The sequence below is a fragment of the Nannospalax galili genome, unplaced genomic scaffold (genome assembly GCF_000622305.1).
Source record: "Nannospalax galili isolate Female #2095 unplaced genomic scaffold, S.galili_v1.0 scaffold1077, whole genome shotgun sequence".
Taxonomy (NCBI): Eukaryota; Metazoa; Chordata; class Mammalia; order Rodentia; family Spalacidae; genus Nannospalax; species Nannospalax galili.
Genome location: NW_008340429.1, coordinates 431486 through 450536, shown reverse-complemented (window position 1 = coordinate 450536; position 19051 = coordinate 431486). Strand labels below are relative to the sequence as shown.

Here is a 19051-nt window from a genome sequence, read left to right as displayed (position 1 = left end):
TTTTCACTTCTAGTCCGAAGTATTCGCTGGAGCTGAGTTTATAGGTTAAGATAGAATTTAATCCAGCGTCAGCATCTGATGCGCCCTCTAGTGGAAACAGAGAATCTGGCAGCCTAGATTCGTAGATTAACATTGTTTGTTCCTTTACCCGGAATAATGGTGGGTGGTCGTTAATGTCCCTCACCTCCACCTCCACGTGGAAAACCTGCAGCGGCCTGTCCACGATCACCTCCAGGTGGATGCTACACTCCGCGCTCCGCCCGCACAGCGCCTCCCGATCGATCCGAGAATTCACAAACAAAATGCCATTCTGCAGATTTACCTCCAGAAGGTCCCCGCGGCCCTTGGACGCCACCCTGAACAGGCGGGGCACCAGTTCGGCCAGCTCCAGCCCCAGGTCCTGCGCGATGCGGCCCACGAAGGTGCCGTGTTTGGCCTCCTCAGGAACGGAGTAGTGCAGCTGGCCGCTTCCTGACTCCCAGGTTACCAGGAGAAGAAGCGAGAGCAACAGACACCGTCTTCCCAGCATTTCTTCAGTGGTAAAATCCATGTCGAATGCTTCTTGCTTTATTTCCATTAGAAGACGCTCTTCTGTGCATAAAATTCTGTATGATTCCAAGTGTATCAATTCAGTTTTCTACGTTTGCCATCGTTTGGCAATCACGGATTCAGTAACAAGAAGAAACGGTTTGTGTGTGGGCTAGATGTAACTTCATGGTACACAGCGACATCATGTGGCTCCCAAGGGTAAGAAATGAATTCCTATAACCCACCGAAGGGTCATTCTTTAAATTAATATGTATCTTCTTTACCTTACCTTGATAGTAAATCCGAAGATATTTGTAATTTGCAGCCAATGTCACCTTGTATTATTTCTTTTGTAATTTAAATTGGAATAGTCTTTATTTAGAGAGAAACAACATTCTTACTAATATTTTAAACATTTTTGTCAGCCAGTTTAGAAAACTTAAATATGATACAATCTAATCTTGAAATCAGAAGTATGAACAATTCTTTGGGTACAGAATACACTTGTTCATATATTTCTCTCATAGAAAATATTATATATGCAGTCATTTGGGTATAATTATTTAAAATTAGCAAATGCTGTCTAAATTTTTCACTTAGAGATTGTTGATGTTGAATGTTTCTTTGTTTGACAAATATCACTCATAGTTCCTTCATGTGATATCAGAATATGCTTCTTACTGCATAACATTTGCAACATTTTAACTTGCATGTGCTTTTGTTATGTGGCTCAGGCTCACCATCATCTGTGCAGCCCAGGATGATGACCTCAAACTCAAAATACCCCTGTCTCGAATCAAGAGTAATGAGTAGAATTACAGGAATGTGCCAGCAAACCTATGTCTAGAACATTCCTTAACTTCTTTGCAACTTATATTTCACTACTTTGAATCCTGCTGGGAGTTATGTCTGTCGTTCTGCTACTCTGAATTCTTCCGTTGTTCCTAATGACTTGATCTTTTTCTTTAAACTTCAGCCTCATCCTAAACCTTCACCTTTACATGTCTTCATTTTCTTCCATATTTCAGGTGAGACTTTCTGGGTACCCCCAGGCCCACATTTGCACCTCCCTTTCTATGTTCCAGTCATTTTTTAATGCATACTTACTCCAGAAATTAGTTTTTTTTTAATACAAAAGCATTACTACTGGTCGCCTTAGCAAATTAGTAGATTCAAGGCTTAGAAATTAGCATTTTGTTTTAATGGTATAAACATTCTCCATGTCACCAATAATTATTTTTCTCTTTCTCCTAACTGGACTCATTCAAATTCACCTTCAGTCTATCTATCTTTCACATATACCATATTTATCTTTATGAGAATCAATTTCATTAAATTACACTAAGCCTAGAAATCTAATATTAGAATCAGTTCTAGGTGACCTACAACTTGATCATAAGCCAAATTTCTTTTTTATTTCTTTCTTTTCTTTTTCTTTTTTTGTTTTTCAAATGGGGCCTCACTATGTAGTCCTGGCTGGGTCTGGAACTCACTATGTGGACCACTTTGCCCTCAATTCACAGAAATGTGCCTACTTCTGCCTCCCACATGCTGGGATTAAAGGTGTGCACCATGGCTAACTTTACTTGATTTTGTTGTTATTGTTTCATTTTTAATCATAACAGTAGTCTCTGTTTCTAAAGAGTTTCTGATTGTTAATAATTAATTTCATTATTTTTGTATGGTCTTTTTCTTTTCTTTTCTTTTTTTTTTTTTTTTTTTTTTTTTTTTTTGAGACAAGGTCTCCCTGTAGCCCCAGCTGGTCTGGAACTCGCTATGTAGACCAGACTAGTTCTCACAGAGATCTGCCTGCATCTGTTTCCTGAGTGCTGGAATTAAAGGCATTCACCACCATACCCCACTGGACTTTTATTCAACATCTTTAGTGAGTGGTTTGTTTCTAGAAAAACATTGTCTTCTGTAAGTGCATAAACCAATTTTACACATGTTATTTTCAATTTCTCTCCAGAATAGATCTTATTTTGCAGAGATCATAGAATGTTTATTCTCTCTCTCTCTCTCTCTCTCTCTCTCTCTCTCTCTCTCTCGCTTTTGCTTAAGCTCTTTTCTTTCCTAGCTAAGGATTGAACCCAGGGCCTTCAGTAAGTGCTTTACCACTGTGCAATAGCTTAAGCTGAGGCTTTTAATACATCCACTTTTAACTGTAAAAAAATGTTATTACTATATGTTAAAGTGAAGGTCAAATATAATCTTTACCATTAATTCATTTTTAATGTCAGCCATTGGGAATGATTCAGTTCTTTTTAAAAAATATTTTGTTTATTGCTTTTATTTTACGTGTATGAGTGTATTGCCTGCATGTATGTGAGTGCACCCGTGTCATGCAATGCCGAGGTCAGAAGAGGGCTTCAGATTCCCCTGGAACTGGAGTTAAAGACGGTTTATAGCTGCCATGTGGATGCTGGGAATCGAACCCAGGTTCTCTGCAAGAGCAGTCAGTGCTCTTAACTGCTGAGCCATCTCTCCAGCCCCCGATTCAGTTCTTTTAAAATTAAGACAGTCACCAATAAGACTTTCCAAATGATGCATGACATCCCCACCTTCCCCAACTGTCTGACATACATTAAGCCATACAACGATAATACAAATCTCTCCCTTCCATAAGAAACTCTGTCTAAAATAATTAACCTGGATCTGTTTCATAGTATTTTTCACAGACTTCCTATTGCAATACTTTGTGCAAAAAAGGGGTCATTTGCTAACCAATAACAAACCCTAAAAGGAGTAGTTTCTTTGCTTAGAATACTACAAGCCTTCACATTATATTTCTTCTCAATTTTATTTATTCAAACATTTTATTCTAGTCAAGGGGGAAGATTATATGAAAAAGTTATTAGTAAATCTCTTTATAAAAAACTACATCCACCATAAGAAAAATTTTATAGCAATAGTATAAACCAAATATAAACCAGTATATTTATATTTCAAAACAAAATTAAAATGATTTTTATAAGTTGGTGGCTACACACTATAAATTAACACAGTATCAAAGATTCTCAATTTCTATGACTTCCCCAAAGTCAATGTATTATAAATACCTAAACAGTAAAGTAGAAAAGTAAGTACAAAATTAAAAGCATATGAAAATTTAAGAAAAGGCAATGCAATAGAAAGGATTCTAACGTATTCTTATAGGAATTATGTAATAATTATTAACTGTTAAACTCAAAATTTTTGCCAAAAATAGAGTAAGAAAACAGCTTTCATTATTTGAGATAGAGAGGACTCAGTCTATGGTAGACTCCATTGTTTGTAACAACAAACTCAAGAAAGGAGTTTACATAATGTAAAGTTATGCTTTTTCCTAATCTGAAAATGTAAAATGATAGACAGTATGTTTTCTAACTAAATATGCTAGGATTTCCACAACTTAAGGAGTTCACAAGTATTCCAACCAATATAAATTATAACATGAACCAGTATTCAAGTTTCTGAAAACTTAAATCATTGTTCCACCAAATTTCAATGTTAAAGTACAGAAAAAATGAATTATACTATATTCACACAATGCTCTGTGATGGAAATAAAAAAGAAATTTTAACTGTATTCTTTTGTAAAAGAATACTATACACATTGTTCCTAGTTTTTTTTAATTCTACTACAGTGAAACTATTAACACTAAACTTTAGGCTGGGTGTGGTGCACACAGCTTTAATCCTAGCACTTGGGAGGCAGAGGCAGGAAGATCTCTGTGAGTTAGAGGCCAATCTGATCTACACAGTGAGTACCAGGCCAGCTGGGGCTACAGGAAGACCCTGTCTCAAAAAGACCAAAAAAAAAAACCGCTAAATTTTTAAGTTCTCAAGTCATAGATATGTAAACATACAAATATTTAAACAAAGATGAAAGGAATTATTTACTACACAAGTATGACTGGAAAACAAATTAAACTTTTATAGCATAATAAAAAGAAAATAATTAGGCTCAGCAGTTAAGAGCACTCACTACTACTGCAAAGAACCCAGGTTTGGTTCCCAGGTTCTGAATTAGGCATCTGACAGCTATCTGTAACTCAGGTACAGGGGGTCTGAGGCCCTCTGACCCGCAAGAGCACCTGCACACACATGGTGCACATAAACTCATGTAGACAAACATACATACACATAAATTTTTTAAAATCCTTTTTGGAAGGAAAAGAAAGTAATTGAAATTTAACAGAAATAAGAAAGCATAATTGACAGACTGGTATAAAAACACCGTATGTTGGATAGCTTTAGTGTCAACTTGACACACTTGGGTTGAGGGAGCCTCAATTGGGGAATTGCCTCCATTGGACCGGCCTGTGGCCATGTGGAGGAATTTTCTTGATTGTTGAGTGATGTGAGAGGGCCCAGCCCACTGTGGGTGGTGCCACCCCTGGGAAGGTTGTTCTGTGTTATATAAGAAAGCAGGTTGAACATGGGCCAGGAGAGCAAGCCAGTAAGCAGCATTCCTCCATTGCCTATGTTCCAGCTCCTGCCTCCAGGTTCCTGCCATGAGTTCCTGCCTTGAGCTCCCTGATAAACTGTGATCTGGGAGATGTACACTGAATAAATCCTTTCCTCCCCAAGTTGGTATTGGTCAGAGTATTTTGTTTCAGCAATGGGGAAACAAACTAGAACACACTGATATGTATTCATAAAGTGGGAAATTAGGAACATGTAATTTAAGCTGGATGTGGTGGTGCAAGCCTTTAATCTCAGTACCAGGGATGCAGAGGCATAATGAACTCCAGGTGCTGACTTGAAACAAAAAAGAATAAATAATATAAAATATATGTCACACAATGTGTCCTACAATACTTCTTAGACTAATTATAAAAATATTTATACTACAAGGTATTTTGAAAATATTTCACAAGCAGAGTATGGTCTTGCATATCTGTAACACAGCAGCACTGGAAGCCATGAGAGGAGGATACAGAGTTTAGGGGCTACCTTAGAAACTAGTGGTTTCAAGGCCAGCCTGGATTACACAACTGGGCTCAGTCTCAAAATTAAGAAGAAAGAAAGAAAGAAAGAAAGAAAGAAAGAAAGAAAGAAAGAAAGAAAGAAAGGAAGAGAGAAAGAGAGAGAAAAGATGGCTTAGTGGTAAGAGGCTTTGCTGTCAAAGACTGAGTTCAAAACTCCAGAATCCATAAGCCAGATATGGTTGTGAATGCCTGTAGCCCCAGGGCTGTTGGGGGTGGGAACAGGAAGATTCCAGGCAGTTGCTGACTGCCACTCTAGCTCAAGGTTCAGGAGTCCCTGTCTCATGGGAATGATGCAGAGAGTGATAGAAGAGGATGCTGGACATCCTCCTGTTGTCCTCTGGGAATATGGGTGCATACACCCACTTACATTGTATGTATACCACACACTATATATACACATGTACACACAAAAAAAAATACTTCAGGTCAAGAAAGATGATTGTTACATGAATTAAAAACCTCATACCAAGTAAAATATTGACTGCAAGACTGAATGAACATCATTTTTACTGCAAGAAATATTTCCCAAAAGGTAACTTTTTTAAAGCATTGAATTTTTAACAGGAATTGGTATAGCTAAAGAGCAACTATGAATCTGCTAGAATAATTATGTATGTAACCTTTAATTCTTAGAAGATTTTTTTAAAGCCATGGGAAAAGGCTTCAAGTATTTAATATTAAAGAATTGGAAAACTGCAGTGAATAAGTTTGTGAAACTCACATTCTCTGTAGCGCTAGGACCCTGAGGTAAGCTGGGGCTGAAGGCCATGAGGTCAGTCTTGGGCAGGCTCTCCCCAGAGCACACCTTCTGCCTCCTCTGCTGAGAGGAGGACGAGCTCTCTACCTCACTGGAGCACACCAGCACCGGTTTCCCCTGCGCGCATGCACCCTCCGTGGGCACCGCCGAGCAGCGCAGCGCGGTGTAGAGAAGCAGTGTGAGCACCAACAGACTGGACACCGCACAGATGGCGATGATCAGGTACACGTTAACATCCACCAGGGCAGAGTCTGGGCCAGAGGTTCCAACCAACGCCTTAGATGAGACCTTCGGTGAATGTCCGTTTTCCACCAGGGACACCATTACTGTGGCGGTGGCTGTCAGCGCTGGTTCACCATGGTCTTTCACCAGCACCTGCAAGCGCTGTAGCGGCGCCTCGGATTCATCCAGGGAGCGCGTAGTGCTGATTTCGCCCGTGTACAGACCTACACGGAAGGGGCTGTGCGCAGCACCCGCCACCGGCTGCAATTCAAAGGACAACCACGCATTGTAGCCAGAGTCCGCATCCACCGCGCGCACCTTTGCCACCACGTGGCCAGCACCCACTGATCGCGACACCAAATCAATCGTCCCTCCGCCTCCCTGAGGGGGCAACAGCGCCGGCACATTGTCGTTCTCATCCAGCACGAACACCTGAAGAGTCACATTGCTGCCCAGAGCAGGCACACCAGCATCCCGCGCGCTCACCTGGAACTGCAGCAGCTCCAGCTCCTCATGGTCCAGAGGCTGCAGCGCATCCCCCTGCCCCCCCTCCGCGTCCACAGACACGTAGCTCGACAGCGCGCGCCCCCCCCCCCGCCGCTCCACCAGCGAGTAGGACACCAGGGCGTTATCCTGCGCGTCCGCGTCCACCGCCGACACCGTGAAGATGTGGGCGCCCGGCGGGTTGTTCTCCTTCACGAACACCGTGTATTCGGGCTGCGCGAACGCAGGCGCGTTGTCGTTCACATCAGCCACCTCCACAGACACGCTGGCTGAAGCCCACAGCGAAGGCGAGCCTCCGTCCCTCGCAGTCACCATCACGTTATAGAAAGATGTGGTCTCACGGTCCAGGGCTCTGTCCAGCACCATTGAATAGTAATTCTTGAAAGTGGACACCAGCTTGAAGGGGACGTGGGGCATCAGAGAGCAAGTCACCTGCCCATTAGCCCCTGAATCGCGATCAGACACGCTGACCAGGGCGATGACAGTTCCCAAAGGAGCGTCCTCTTTGATAGGCAAAAAAAGGGAGGTAATGGCCATCTCAGGCACGTTATCATTTACATCCACGAGTTTCACTATAACCTTGCAGTGTCCTGCTAGTGGGAATGGACTTCTATCCACAGCATTAACATTAATTTCATATAATTTACAGTCTTCATAATCCAAATCTCCCTTAACTTTTATTTCTCCACTAGTAGAATTTATAGTAAATTTAGATTTAATGTCATCAAGAACAAGATTACTGAAGAAATATAGTATTTCTTTATTAGTTCCCTCATCCTCATCTGAAGCATTGAGTTTAATTACTAGTGTCTCATTCGGTGAATTTTCCAACAATCTGATATTATATACAGATTTATCAAATTCCGGAGCATTATCATTTGCATCCAATACGTTGATCAACAACTGAACTGTACCTGTTAGTTCAGGCTTTCCTCCATCGATTGCAATCAGTAACAAACGATGTTCTTGAGTTTCCTCTCTATCTAAAGGTTTCTTCAAAACTAGCTCTAAAACGTTTGTTTCTTCTTCGTTTCTTTTAACGTCCAAATCAAAATATTGGTTAGAATTTACCTTGTATCTCAAGGCTGCATTTACTCCAATATCTAAATCCGATGCGCCCTCTACCGGAAACCGGGAATCTGGCAATCTTGACTCTAAAATAAGCAATTTTTGTTCTGGTCGCAAGAACCTCGGAGGGTTGTCGTTAATGTCCCTCACCTCCACCTCCACATGGAAAACCTGCAGCGGCCTGTCCACGATCACCTCCAGGTGGATGCTACACTCCGCGCTCCTCCCGCACAGCTCCTCCCGGTCGATCCGAGAATTCACAAACAAAATACCATTCTGCAGATTTACCTCCAGAAGGTCCCCGCGATCCTTGGGCACCACCCTGAACAGGCGGGGCACCAGCTCGGCCAGCTCCAGCCCCAGGTCCTGCGCGATGCGGCCCACGAAGGTGCCGTGCTTGGCCTCCTCAGGGATGGAGTAGTGCAGCTGGCCGCTCCCTGCCTGCCAGGCTGTGAGGAGCAGGAGCGAAAGGAGAAGGCGCCCAGATCCCGGACCTCCTCTCTGGGAATGTAGCATTGCAATCTCGTTCCACCCCTCAACCCTATTACAGCACCTCACACTATCCTTTGAAAACTTAATTCCAATTTACTATCTATTGTATTTCCTCGCCTTTTTTGAGCTTCTGTAGCAGAATCTAAAACAGAAGGTCCCTTTCCTTTCTAAAGTAAAATGTACTCTCAGGATCCTTTTGAGGGAAGGGAGAAAATATCTTGTGGTGTCTAGCGACATCATGTGGATAAAAGGATAAGTATTTTATTTCGTTTTGCTTTATTTACTTACCTTATATTCATGAACTGTTTCTCAAGTATTAGGCAATTTTAATGACATGTTTTCCGACTCTTCTCTCCGATCGAACATCACTTTATTAACCAGGCTCCTTCTATATTTTCATTCCCCTACCCTTTCTGCTGCGTGATCTTGCATTTGGACCTGACTTTATAAACACGACGGACCGACAATAAAACGTGTCAGTATGAGAATATCTTTACATACCGATACATCTTCATCAAAGACATCCCAGTCCTTACTAGATAGGTAGTTGTCTATTTTATTTTATTGAGAGTTTGTCTCCAAACTCGTAAAATAACTTTTAATTGTTAAAATTATGACTATCCTTTCTACACATAGTTATAACTCAAATTTTTAAGTTTTTTCTATGTTATATTAATGGTTGTGTGCTCCCTCAGTGTTACTTGAAAACTCTTGTTCTAATTTTCAGTGTTCAATGTGGGACATTATTGATGTCATTTTCAAAGTAAGTTAAAGAATTTGAGTAACATACTAACTTGGATTCCTTTTTTGAAATCTACCCAAATTAATGAAAATTTAGTTATTTAATTTTCTTTAACATCTACCTATTTTTCATATCATCTCACTGTATTTTGGAGACTATTTTTTAGCTATCAAACAACATTAGTAAGCTTCTTGACACTGTTTCCAAAATTAAGCAGCAGTTTTTCAAATTTCAATTATTGTGTAAAATGTATAATTGCATATTATACATTATTCAAAATCCTAATATTGTCTATTAGATGTAGCATCTCATTAAAGTATCTAGGTTCCAGTAAAAGTGATGTTGAAAAAAATCAGTTTATTGACAAGGCTTCTTCTATATTAGCCTCATTACATTCCAATCCTCAATTCTTTTGTTGCAAGGTCTTGACCTTACAAATCCAATGGATTTCACTTAATAAATACTGCCAAAACAAAATGTCACTGATATTTCTATTGACAAAATAGTTCTCATTCTGCTTTATATATAGTCCATAGAATTTCTTAAACATTGCAAAATCTTTCTTACCAGTAAGGACAAGAGAAACTAAGAGATAAGTTCTATTTCCAGATATTTTACATCTAAAATGTACCTTGACACCTTCTGACACTATAAGAAATAATAAAAATTAAACAAAATAATATATAAATTAGAAAAAATGAGATGCTACCACAAAATTCATTCAATTAAAATTCACTCAATTGCTTTGTAACACAGAAAATAAGATTAGATCAAAAAATTCTATATAATCTTTAAAAAGTATATTTATCACTTACATTAGTGTTGCAAGGATCTTACTCTCTCTACAATCATAGCTTTCCCTTAACATTATGTCACTTAAATACTGGTATACTTTGGATCTTAGGTGTTCCCTAAAGATGGCAAAGAAGATAATCCATTCAGAGCAATTACAAGTGTTCATGTTTGCAGTAAAGAGCAGAAGTGATTTAAAATCATAATTGTGATACAAAGGCATAAAGTGAATGGCAAAAGATTCAGCATGTATGTGAATCTTAAAGTAAAAGCAATATTTGAAGGCACACTGATAGATTTTTATCTTAAACTAATGAAGTATACCAACCCACAGATAGAGAATGTTGTAATAACTTCAAAGAAGATAAATACAAAGCAAACTAAAGTCGGTCAGATAACAGTAAGGTTGTTGAAAATTTTAAAACAGGAAAGGTATGAAAAAGTAGCTAAAGAGAAAAGGTCACAGGCTCAATAACAAACCTGATAGCCATCATCTCAGGAAAGGACTATGAAAGTCATCTTGAAAGTGCTGGAAAAATAATTTCCAATCCAACTTAACTACCTAACAAAGCTGTTTCTCAAAGGTGGTATTGAAATACAGATGTGTCTGAATATTTTTTAAAACCTAAAGAGATTTCTTCACTATCAGGCCAAAAGAAATGTTCAGGGCCCAGTGAGGTGGTAGATGCCTTTAATCCCAGCACTCAGGAGGCAGAAGCAGACAGATCTCTGTGAATTCAAGGACAGTCCACTCTACATAGTGAGCTCCAGGGCCTAGGGCTAACAGGAAAACCCTGTCTTAAAAAGACAGACAGAGAGAGAGAGAGAGAGAGAGAGAGAGAGATTGTAAAGGGCCACTTGGGAAATTTCTCTTGAAGGTTAAAGACAAGGAAAATCTTTGCTTCTTTGTATCTTTTCTTCTGATAACAATGTTTCTTTTGCTAAGTGTTGAGATTGTTATTGTTTTCTGTAATTTGGTTTGGAGGTCTCTCCAAATAGATAGGAGATGTGGAGATGACAGGAAGGCCAACCAGTGGAAGAGAGAGAGAGAGAGAGAGAGAGAGAGAGAGAGAGAGAGAGAGAGCGAAAGAGAGAGGTTCAAATTTTTCAGAAGAAAAATGAATTCAGAAACACAAACAAAAATTAACTATACAAAACCATATTAATTCATTGTTTATATAGAAGATAAGTCAAAGTCACAACAGAAACAGGTAAATGGAGTTATTCAAGTTCTTAGCACTATCTTGATATGAGAAAAGTATTGATTTATGCCTTAGCACGTCAATAACATGCATTATAGTCTAGAAAATCAATTAAAGAGCTAACAGAAGAATATATGATTTTAAGTCAGGCGTAAAAGGTAGTGGTATCAGCAAGATAATATTATAAAAATTCCTAGACAGCCCTTTCCCTAACAGTCATATGATGTCAAGAATGCACAAACCAGTTCCCCCACTGTGAGAAATCTAGAAATGAACTGAGAAGCTCCTGCACTCCAAACAAGTGCAAAACTTCCATTTCAAAGCTGGTGAGAAAATTCAGAGACCCTTCTCACCAAAGTCTACTCTTCCAGAACAGTGCCACTCAATCAGGAGAAATCAACACCTCTCTGAAGAGTTAACATGAAGAGTGAGCATGTATTCTACAATCTAGCTTTTCAAGTGGCAGAGCATTGCCCAAGGGACTGCTCTTTGTCTCAATATGCAGAGTCCTAACAAAACCAGCATATTCTAGGATGATTGAGGACAACTGGCAGCAATAAAAGCTGGATGGTGTAGTGTTGCTCCAGAGGACCTGCAACTCAACAGACAGAGCCTCGCCCTTATGATCAAAGGAGAAGAGAGGCAAGGGGCAGTTTTATAGCTTCTCAGTAGGCAGAACTCCTTTCTGTCTCACCAACATCAGCACATTGATAGAGCACGGAGTATTCTAGATGCCTAGAGATTATTCAGAACAAAACAAAACAAAAAAAGAGACGGCAGATTCTACTATTCAGAATATTCATGGCATGGTAAACAGACACCAAAGGGGGCAAAGTTTATGAGCTCCTGAAAAAAATCAGTGGATTCCCTCTTGCTAAGAATTTATGCTCAAAACTACAGAGACTATACATCCCCAGAGAAGACTAGAAAGACCCTAGACAACTGACTAGAGAAGGTCCTTCTCTGCACAAAGCCAAGCCAGAAGGATTGGGAGAAGTGGCTGCTTTTTTACAAATAAGGGGACATTGCCACCATCTAACAACATGAAAAAAAACCAGAACAGCACAAGCAAAAGGATTTTTGTAATCTAGAGAAACCAAATGTAAAGACAGAGAGGCATATCTAACAAAGTATTTAAACTAATCATCCTAAAAATGCTCAAAGAGCTAAGAAAATAAATTATGAACAGAAAGAGAATTCCAACAGAGAAGGAACTTTTAAACTAACTAAAACAGAAATTTTTGAATTGAAGAATATAATAACTGAACTGAAAACTTCACTAGAGGGACACAACAGTATATGTGATCAAGCAAATTAATGACCTCAATGATGGGGCATTTGAATTTACTTGAGAATAGAGTCAAAACTAAAGCATATTTCTAAAGAATACCTAGTAGACTTTTGGGACATAAAAAAGTGGGCGGTGTGTGCATTATGTTATTTGCACAAAAAAAGGAGAGAAAAATGAACAAAAATCTGAAACTGTGGCTTAAAACTCTCTAAATTTGTGGATGGAAACGAATTGAAATTCAGTCAAGAATCCTAATATATTCCAGATAAAATTAAGCTAAAGAAAGCCACATCTATAAACTATAACTGTCAAAGTAAAAAACAAAGAATTTTGACAGCAGCAAGAATAAGATGATTCGTCACATACATGAGAACACTCATAAAGCTTATCAGCAGATTTATCAACAGAAAACTTGCATGCTAGAAGACAATTTATTCAAACTCCCAAAGGAAACAATCAGCAACCAAGAATCCTTATCCGGTAATAAATAAAATTCTAAAGAAAGTGATAATGAATAAAGTATGAAAATTCAAATTGAAAAGGATAGGAAAACTAACCTTTCCAGAGGAATCCCCAGACGACTGCAGTTGATCTTCTCTGTCCCTAGAATCAGATAAACTGGGGCTGAAGGCCATGAGGTCGGTCTTGGGTTGACCCTCTCCAGAGCACACCCTCTGCCTCCTCTGCTGTGAGTAGGACCAGCTCCCCACTGCGCTGGAGCACACCAGCATGGGCTTCCCAGACCCGCACGTGCCCTCCGTGGGCAGAGCTGAGCACCTGAGTGCCAGGTACAACAGCAGCGTGAGCACCAACAGGCTGGACACCGCGCAGATGGCGATAATCAAGTACACGTTGACATCCACCAGTGCCACATCGGACGCTCTGATACTCGTGGACACCCTCAATGGGGCCTTTGGTACCTGGCCGCTCTCCACCAGCGACACCAACACGGTTGCAGTAGCAGTCATTGCGGGCTCTCCGTGGTCCTTCACCAGCACCAACAGGCGCTGGCGCGGTGCATCCGCCTCGTCCAGGGCTCGGGTCGTGCTGATCTCGCCGGTGTACAGACCCACGCGGAAAGGGGTGGGCGCACTGCCTGGCGCCGACTGAAGCTCATAGGACAACCATGCGTTGTAGCCAGAGTCCGCGTCCACCGCCCTCACTTTCGCCACCAAGTGGCCTGTAGCCACTGACCGCGGCACCAGCGGGCTCACGACTCCACCAGAGAGGCCAGCCTCAGGTTCTAGCAGCACCGGAGTGTTGTCATTCTCATCCAGCACGAACACTTGCAGAGTCACATTGCTGCCCAGGGCAGGCACACCAGCATCCCGCGCGCTCACCTGGAACTGCAGCAGCTCCAACTCCTCATGGTCCAGAGGCTGCAGCGCATACACCTTGCCGCTCTCCGCGTGCACAGACACGTAGCTCGACAGCGCGCGCTCGCCCACCCGCCGCTCCACCAGCGAGTAGGACACCAGCGCGTTCTCCTGCGCGTCTGCGTCCACCGCCGACACCGTGAAGATGTGGGCGCCCGGCGGGTTGTTCTCCTTCACGAACACCGTGTATTCGGGCTGCGCGAACGCAGGCGCGTTGTCGTTCACGTCAGCCACCTCCACGGACACGCTGGCCGAGGCCCACAGCGAAGGCGAGCCTCCGTCCCTCGCAGTCACCACCACCTTATATTCAGCTGTGGTCTCTCGGTCCAGGGTGCTGTCCAGTACCAATGAATAATAATTCTTGAAAGTAGACACCAGCTTGAAGGGGACTTGGGGCAGCAGGGAGCAAGTCACCTGCCCGTTAACGCCCTTGTCGCGGTCAGACACACTAATCAGAGCGATGACAGTGCCCACTGGAGCATTCTCTTTGATAGGAAGTGATAGAGACTTGAATTCCAAATCTGGGACATTATCATTGATATCTTCAACTTCTACAATAACTTTACAATGTCCTGAGAGTGGGAGTTGTCCCTTGTCTGTGCCCTCTATGAGAATTTCATAGGATTTGCATTCTTCAAAATCAATATGTCCGTTTACAATAATCTGTCCGCTCACCGGGTCAATGTGAAACTTGTATTTCACATTTGGTGAAATATCAGTTGAAAATGAGTAAATAATGTCCCCATTCACGCCTTCGTCTAAATCTGAAGCATTAACTTTGATTACTAATGTTCCATTGGGAACGTTTTCTGGTAATTTCACCATATAGAGTGATCTGTCAAAAACGGGAGCATTGTCATTGGCATCCAGCACTGTGATGAATAACTGAACGGTGCCTGTCAGCTCTGGTTTGCCTCCATCCGTGGCTGTGAGCAGTAAGGAAATCTCCCTGGTTTCCTCTCTGTCTAAAGATTTCCGTAATACAAGCCCCAGACCTTTTACCCGTTCAATATTGGATGGTTTTTCCAACGAAAAATAGTCATTGGGGCTCAGTCTGTAAGTCAGAAGAGCGTTGGTTCCGATGTCTGCATCCGAGGCGCCCTCTAGTGGAAACCAAGTGTCAAGTGGCCTGTATTCTGCAATGAACAGATTCTTTTGTGTCGCCGGAAACACCGGGGGATTGTCATTAACGTCCCTCACCTCCACCTCCACATGGAAAACCTGCAGCGGCCTGTCCACGATCACCTCCAGGTGGATGCTACACTCCGCGCTCCTCCCGCACAGCGCCTCCCGGTCGATCCGAGAATTCACAAACAAAATACCATTCTGCAGATTTACCTCCAGAAGGTCCCCGCGATCCTTGGACACCACCCTGAACAGGCGGGGCACCAGCTCGGCCAGCTCCAGCCCCAGGTCCTGCGCGATGCGGCCCACGAAGGTGCCGTGTTTGGCCTCCTCCGGGATGGAGTAGTGCAGCTGACTGTTTCCTGCCTCCCAGATTGTAAGAAGCAGGAAGGAGAGCAGTAGGCGCTGGGATTCCTGGCCACCTCCCAAGGAAAATTCCATCTCATGTGCACAGTGCTTTGGTGTGATTAGGGATCTTGTCTGGCGGTAAGAAGAAATCTTCTGATCGGTCAGTCCAGTGCCGCTGCAGCCTCCATTTTTCATTCTCGGGATGGTGGATAAAGCTTCTTCCGGTAAGAACAGATTTTTCCTCCTTAGCCTGTCTCCTGTCAGATCTATTTTATGGTGAAGAGCGACATCATGTGGTTCCAAACAGTAAGTATGGATTCCGGAAATCCACACTAGGAAAACTGCCAGGTTTTGTTTATTCCTTTAGCCTCTCGGAAAGGGTTTCCGTTTTTCAGAATAGGTATGCTTTTTGTACCAGTGACTAATTGGGTACGATCCTTAGTTTTAGCAGAGCAACAGCTTTTACTGGAGTGGAAATCCTTTTTCTTGTATGTTTTAGGTACTTACAGAGACCCAGCTGTACTTAATATAAACTTTGTAAATATGCGGTAGTGAGATGTAGATGGGGAAAATTTTTGATAGATTCTTCGTGCTTCATAAAATGCTGAAGGTTGTTTTTTTTTTTTATGACACCCTGTTCATACTTGAGATTGTGCTATTGGTGATGACTCTTGAAAGGAACAATATCCAGGAAGCCACTGATTCCAAGAATAAGCCATTGAAAGGGAAGTTTACAAATATTGTCTTAAGAAATCAAAGGCTATCAACATTCAAATGAGTGACTCCTTTGATTCACATAATGACCAGATGTACATGGAAGATTTAATGAAAAATTAGAAACTTGAGGTAAATGACTTATGTGCAAAAACATTCTATGCAATTCTATTCGAAGTAATGTGTTCCTTTTGTGGTATTCTCATTTTTGTTCTTGTAGTTTATAAGTTCCTGATGTTTTCTAGTATCTGAAATGTCTATTCAAGGTGTCTAAAGATTTCTATTTTCTCCTGTTGTTCTCATATATTTTAGTCAAAGACAATAATTTCCTACCTTCAAGAATACTTTCATTAATAAACAGACATACTCTTTTTGTCCCCTAAGTAATGAATTTAGTAAAAGAAAAAAGCTGCTCTATAATTTATTTCCATAAAGTATAACAATAACTAAATGGATATAATAGACTTGCAGACCAATCTTAAATGAAGTGGCAGGATCTGGGGTGGACTAGGGAGAGGCAAAGAAATTTACCTAAACTCTCTACAAACCAACTTTGTAACAATTTAAAAGCTCCTTAAACCTATGCAACTGGACAGTTAGTTACCCCTTTTCATAATCTGCAGCACCCAGATTGCATCACTTAGGACATTTGTTACTTTAATTTCTACTTTGCAAACATTTTGGTATATGTGTCTTCTTTTAAATAATGCTTTAAAGATAATTACTGTATTTTAATATTAGCATCTCAAAATTATTCACCTAGTACTTTCTGGATTATTCAACAGAAATGATTTTCTTTTTAAGACATGTAGCCTAGGGTGGCTTTGAACTCACTATGTAGCCAAGAATGATCTAAAATATCTGATCTTGTTTCTATCTCCAAAGTGCCAGGATTACAAGCCTACATCACCACACTGGGTTTCATATATTGCTTCCTCCATACTAGACAACCACTCTACCAACTGAACTACATCCCCAGCTCAGTTTGGTTTTCTTTAATTTCTTAATAAAATGATGTAGTTCAAGGTGGTTACATAGTCCAAAATTATGATATCTCAATACTGCAGTTTTCTAGAGCTATAATAATTATCTAAGATATTGCCCTAATTTCAATTTCAATATTGAAAACCTGCATTTTACTTTAATTTTCATGCCAGTTTTTGGCAGGCATGGTCTTTGATTCATCCTGGGACTTAATGAACAATGGAGATTTCCCAACAATTAGAGCACAATATATTTCCATACACATCCTTAACAAGGGAGGAGTTGGTGGTAGTAGTCATTTGCAGATTCTTTTTTGCCTCCTAAATTCATAAAGTTCCTTCTTCCATGTTTGTTTAGACTAAAGAAAAATCAAGTTAGTGAAAATAGTTTAAAACTCCCTCTCTATGAAGAGCCATACTCAAAAAAGAGAAAGAAATCACACACACACACACACACACAAAAAAAAAAAAAAAAAAAAAAAACACTAATTCTGAATCAAAACATATAAACAGATTTTAATTAAGGACCCAAAGTGTAGATTTTACAAATTATCAAAAATGTCAGACACACTGGAAGAGGTCAAGAGAAATCCCTTTCCATTTGTTTTAATTTATAAAATATTTAAATATGTAGATTATGGATGCAACAGAATGGAAATGGATATTTGTGATAGTTAATCGTAATCATCAACTTCATGGAATTTAGAATCACCATGGGAAACAAGCCTCTGAGTGCATTTGAGAATTTTCTAGATTAAGTTAATTGAGATGAGCAGACCCTCCCTCTGGCCAACACCATTCTGTGAACTGGAATCCTACACTAAAGAAAAGGTAGAAAGCAAGCCAAGCACCAGCATTCATCACTCTCTGCTTCCTGTCTGCAGACATAAGCTGACTTGCGGCCAAGACTTCCCTACCGTGATGGACTACAGCCTGACACTGTGAGCCACAATGAATCCTTCTTCCCTCTTTGATTTTGACAGGTTATTTTGTCACAGAAATAAGAGAAGTAACTAACACAATGTTTATATGGAATTAATACCTATTCAGTAGTTACCTTTGGGCAAGTGAGGTGGTTCAATGGGTAAAAACACTTACCATGAAAGCCTGACAAACCTAAAGTCAATCCCCAGAACCCAAGGAGGAAGGAGAGTATCAACTCCCATAAGTTGTCCTCTGATCTCTACTCATGCACTACACATAACACACAAAAAGAAGTTAATTAATTAGTTAATTAATTAAAGATTCACTTTTATAGCATCAATACATCTTTAAGGAAAAAAAAATCTCAAGTCTTCAAATTGTCTTTGCCAAAGTTCAAACCTAGCCTGGGCTACTTCAGACTCTATGTCAAAAAATATATTTCTCTACCAAGGTCTTCTTAATCAGGAATCTCAAAGAGGGCTGAATTTGAAGACTGAAGCCCCATATCTGAGGAAACAAGAACACCAAATGATTCTATAGTCTACAACATGATGATAAAAGGACTAACAAAAAGTATTAAATTGAGGCTGGACATGCTGTGGCAAATACTTGATGAACAAAGGGCAGAAAAGGATAGTCCTAGAAAAGAAAATTGAAATATGAAAAAGGAGGGGTAAAGAAAATATTTTACATGTCTGAATACCCACAATGTCATGGAATGTTAATCAGGTTTTTCTTGGCTACTAATTCTCTCCAGTGACAAGGGAAAATGAATGGAAAACCAACTACATTTTTTAGGAGAAAGGTCTGTATACTTATGGGAAATAACTGGGGAATAGTCTCACTTAAATTTTATTTGGTGCCAGTTATCTGAAGGTATTTACTTATTGAAAGGCAGATGTTAATGGATACAGTAGTATTAAGAGAAGATCACCAGTAAGGACTTTTCACTTACCAGACTTTAGCATTCTTACTATTGCATACAAAAGAGATATTGAAAATGTTTTATTG

The 19051-nt window shown here is 40.5% G+C and overlaps 1 protein-coding gene across 1 annotated transcript in view; it reads right to left on the bottom strand.

Moving 5' to 3' along the window:
- LOC103736101 overlaps positions 1-19051 on the bottom strand; it is a 287348-nt gene that overhangs the window by 258075 nt on the left and 10222 nt on the right. The window contains 1 exon segment of the mRNA XM_029564673.1: positions 6222-6740. Within this exon segment, the coding sequence (XP_029420533.1) occupies positions 6222-6740 (519 nt within the window).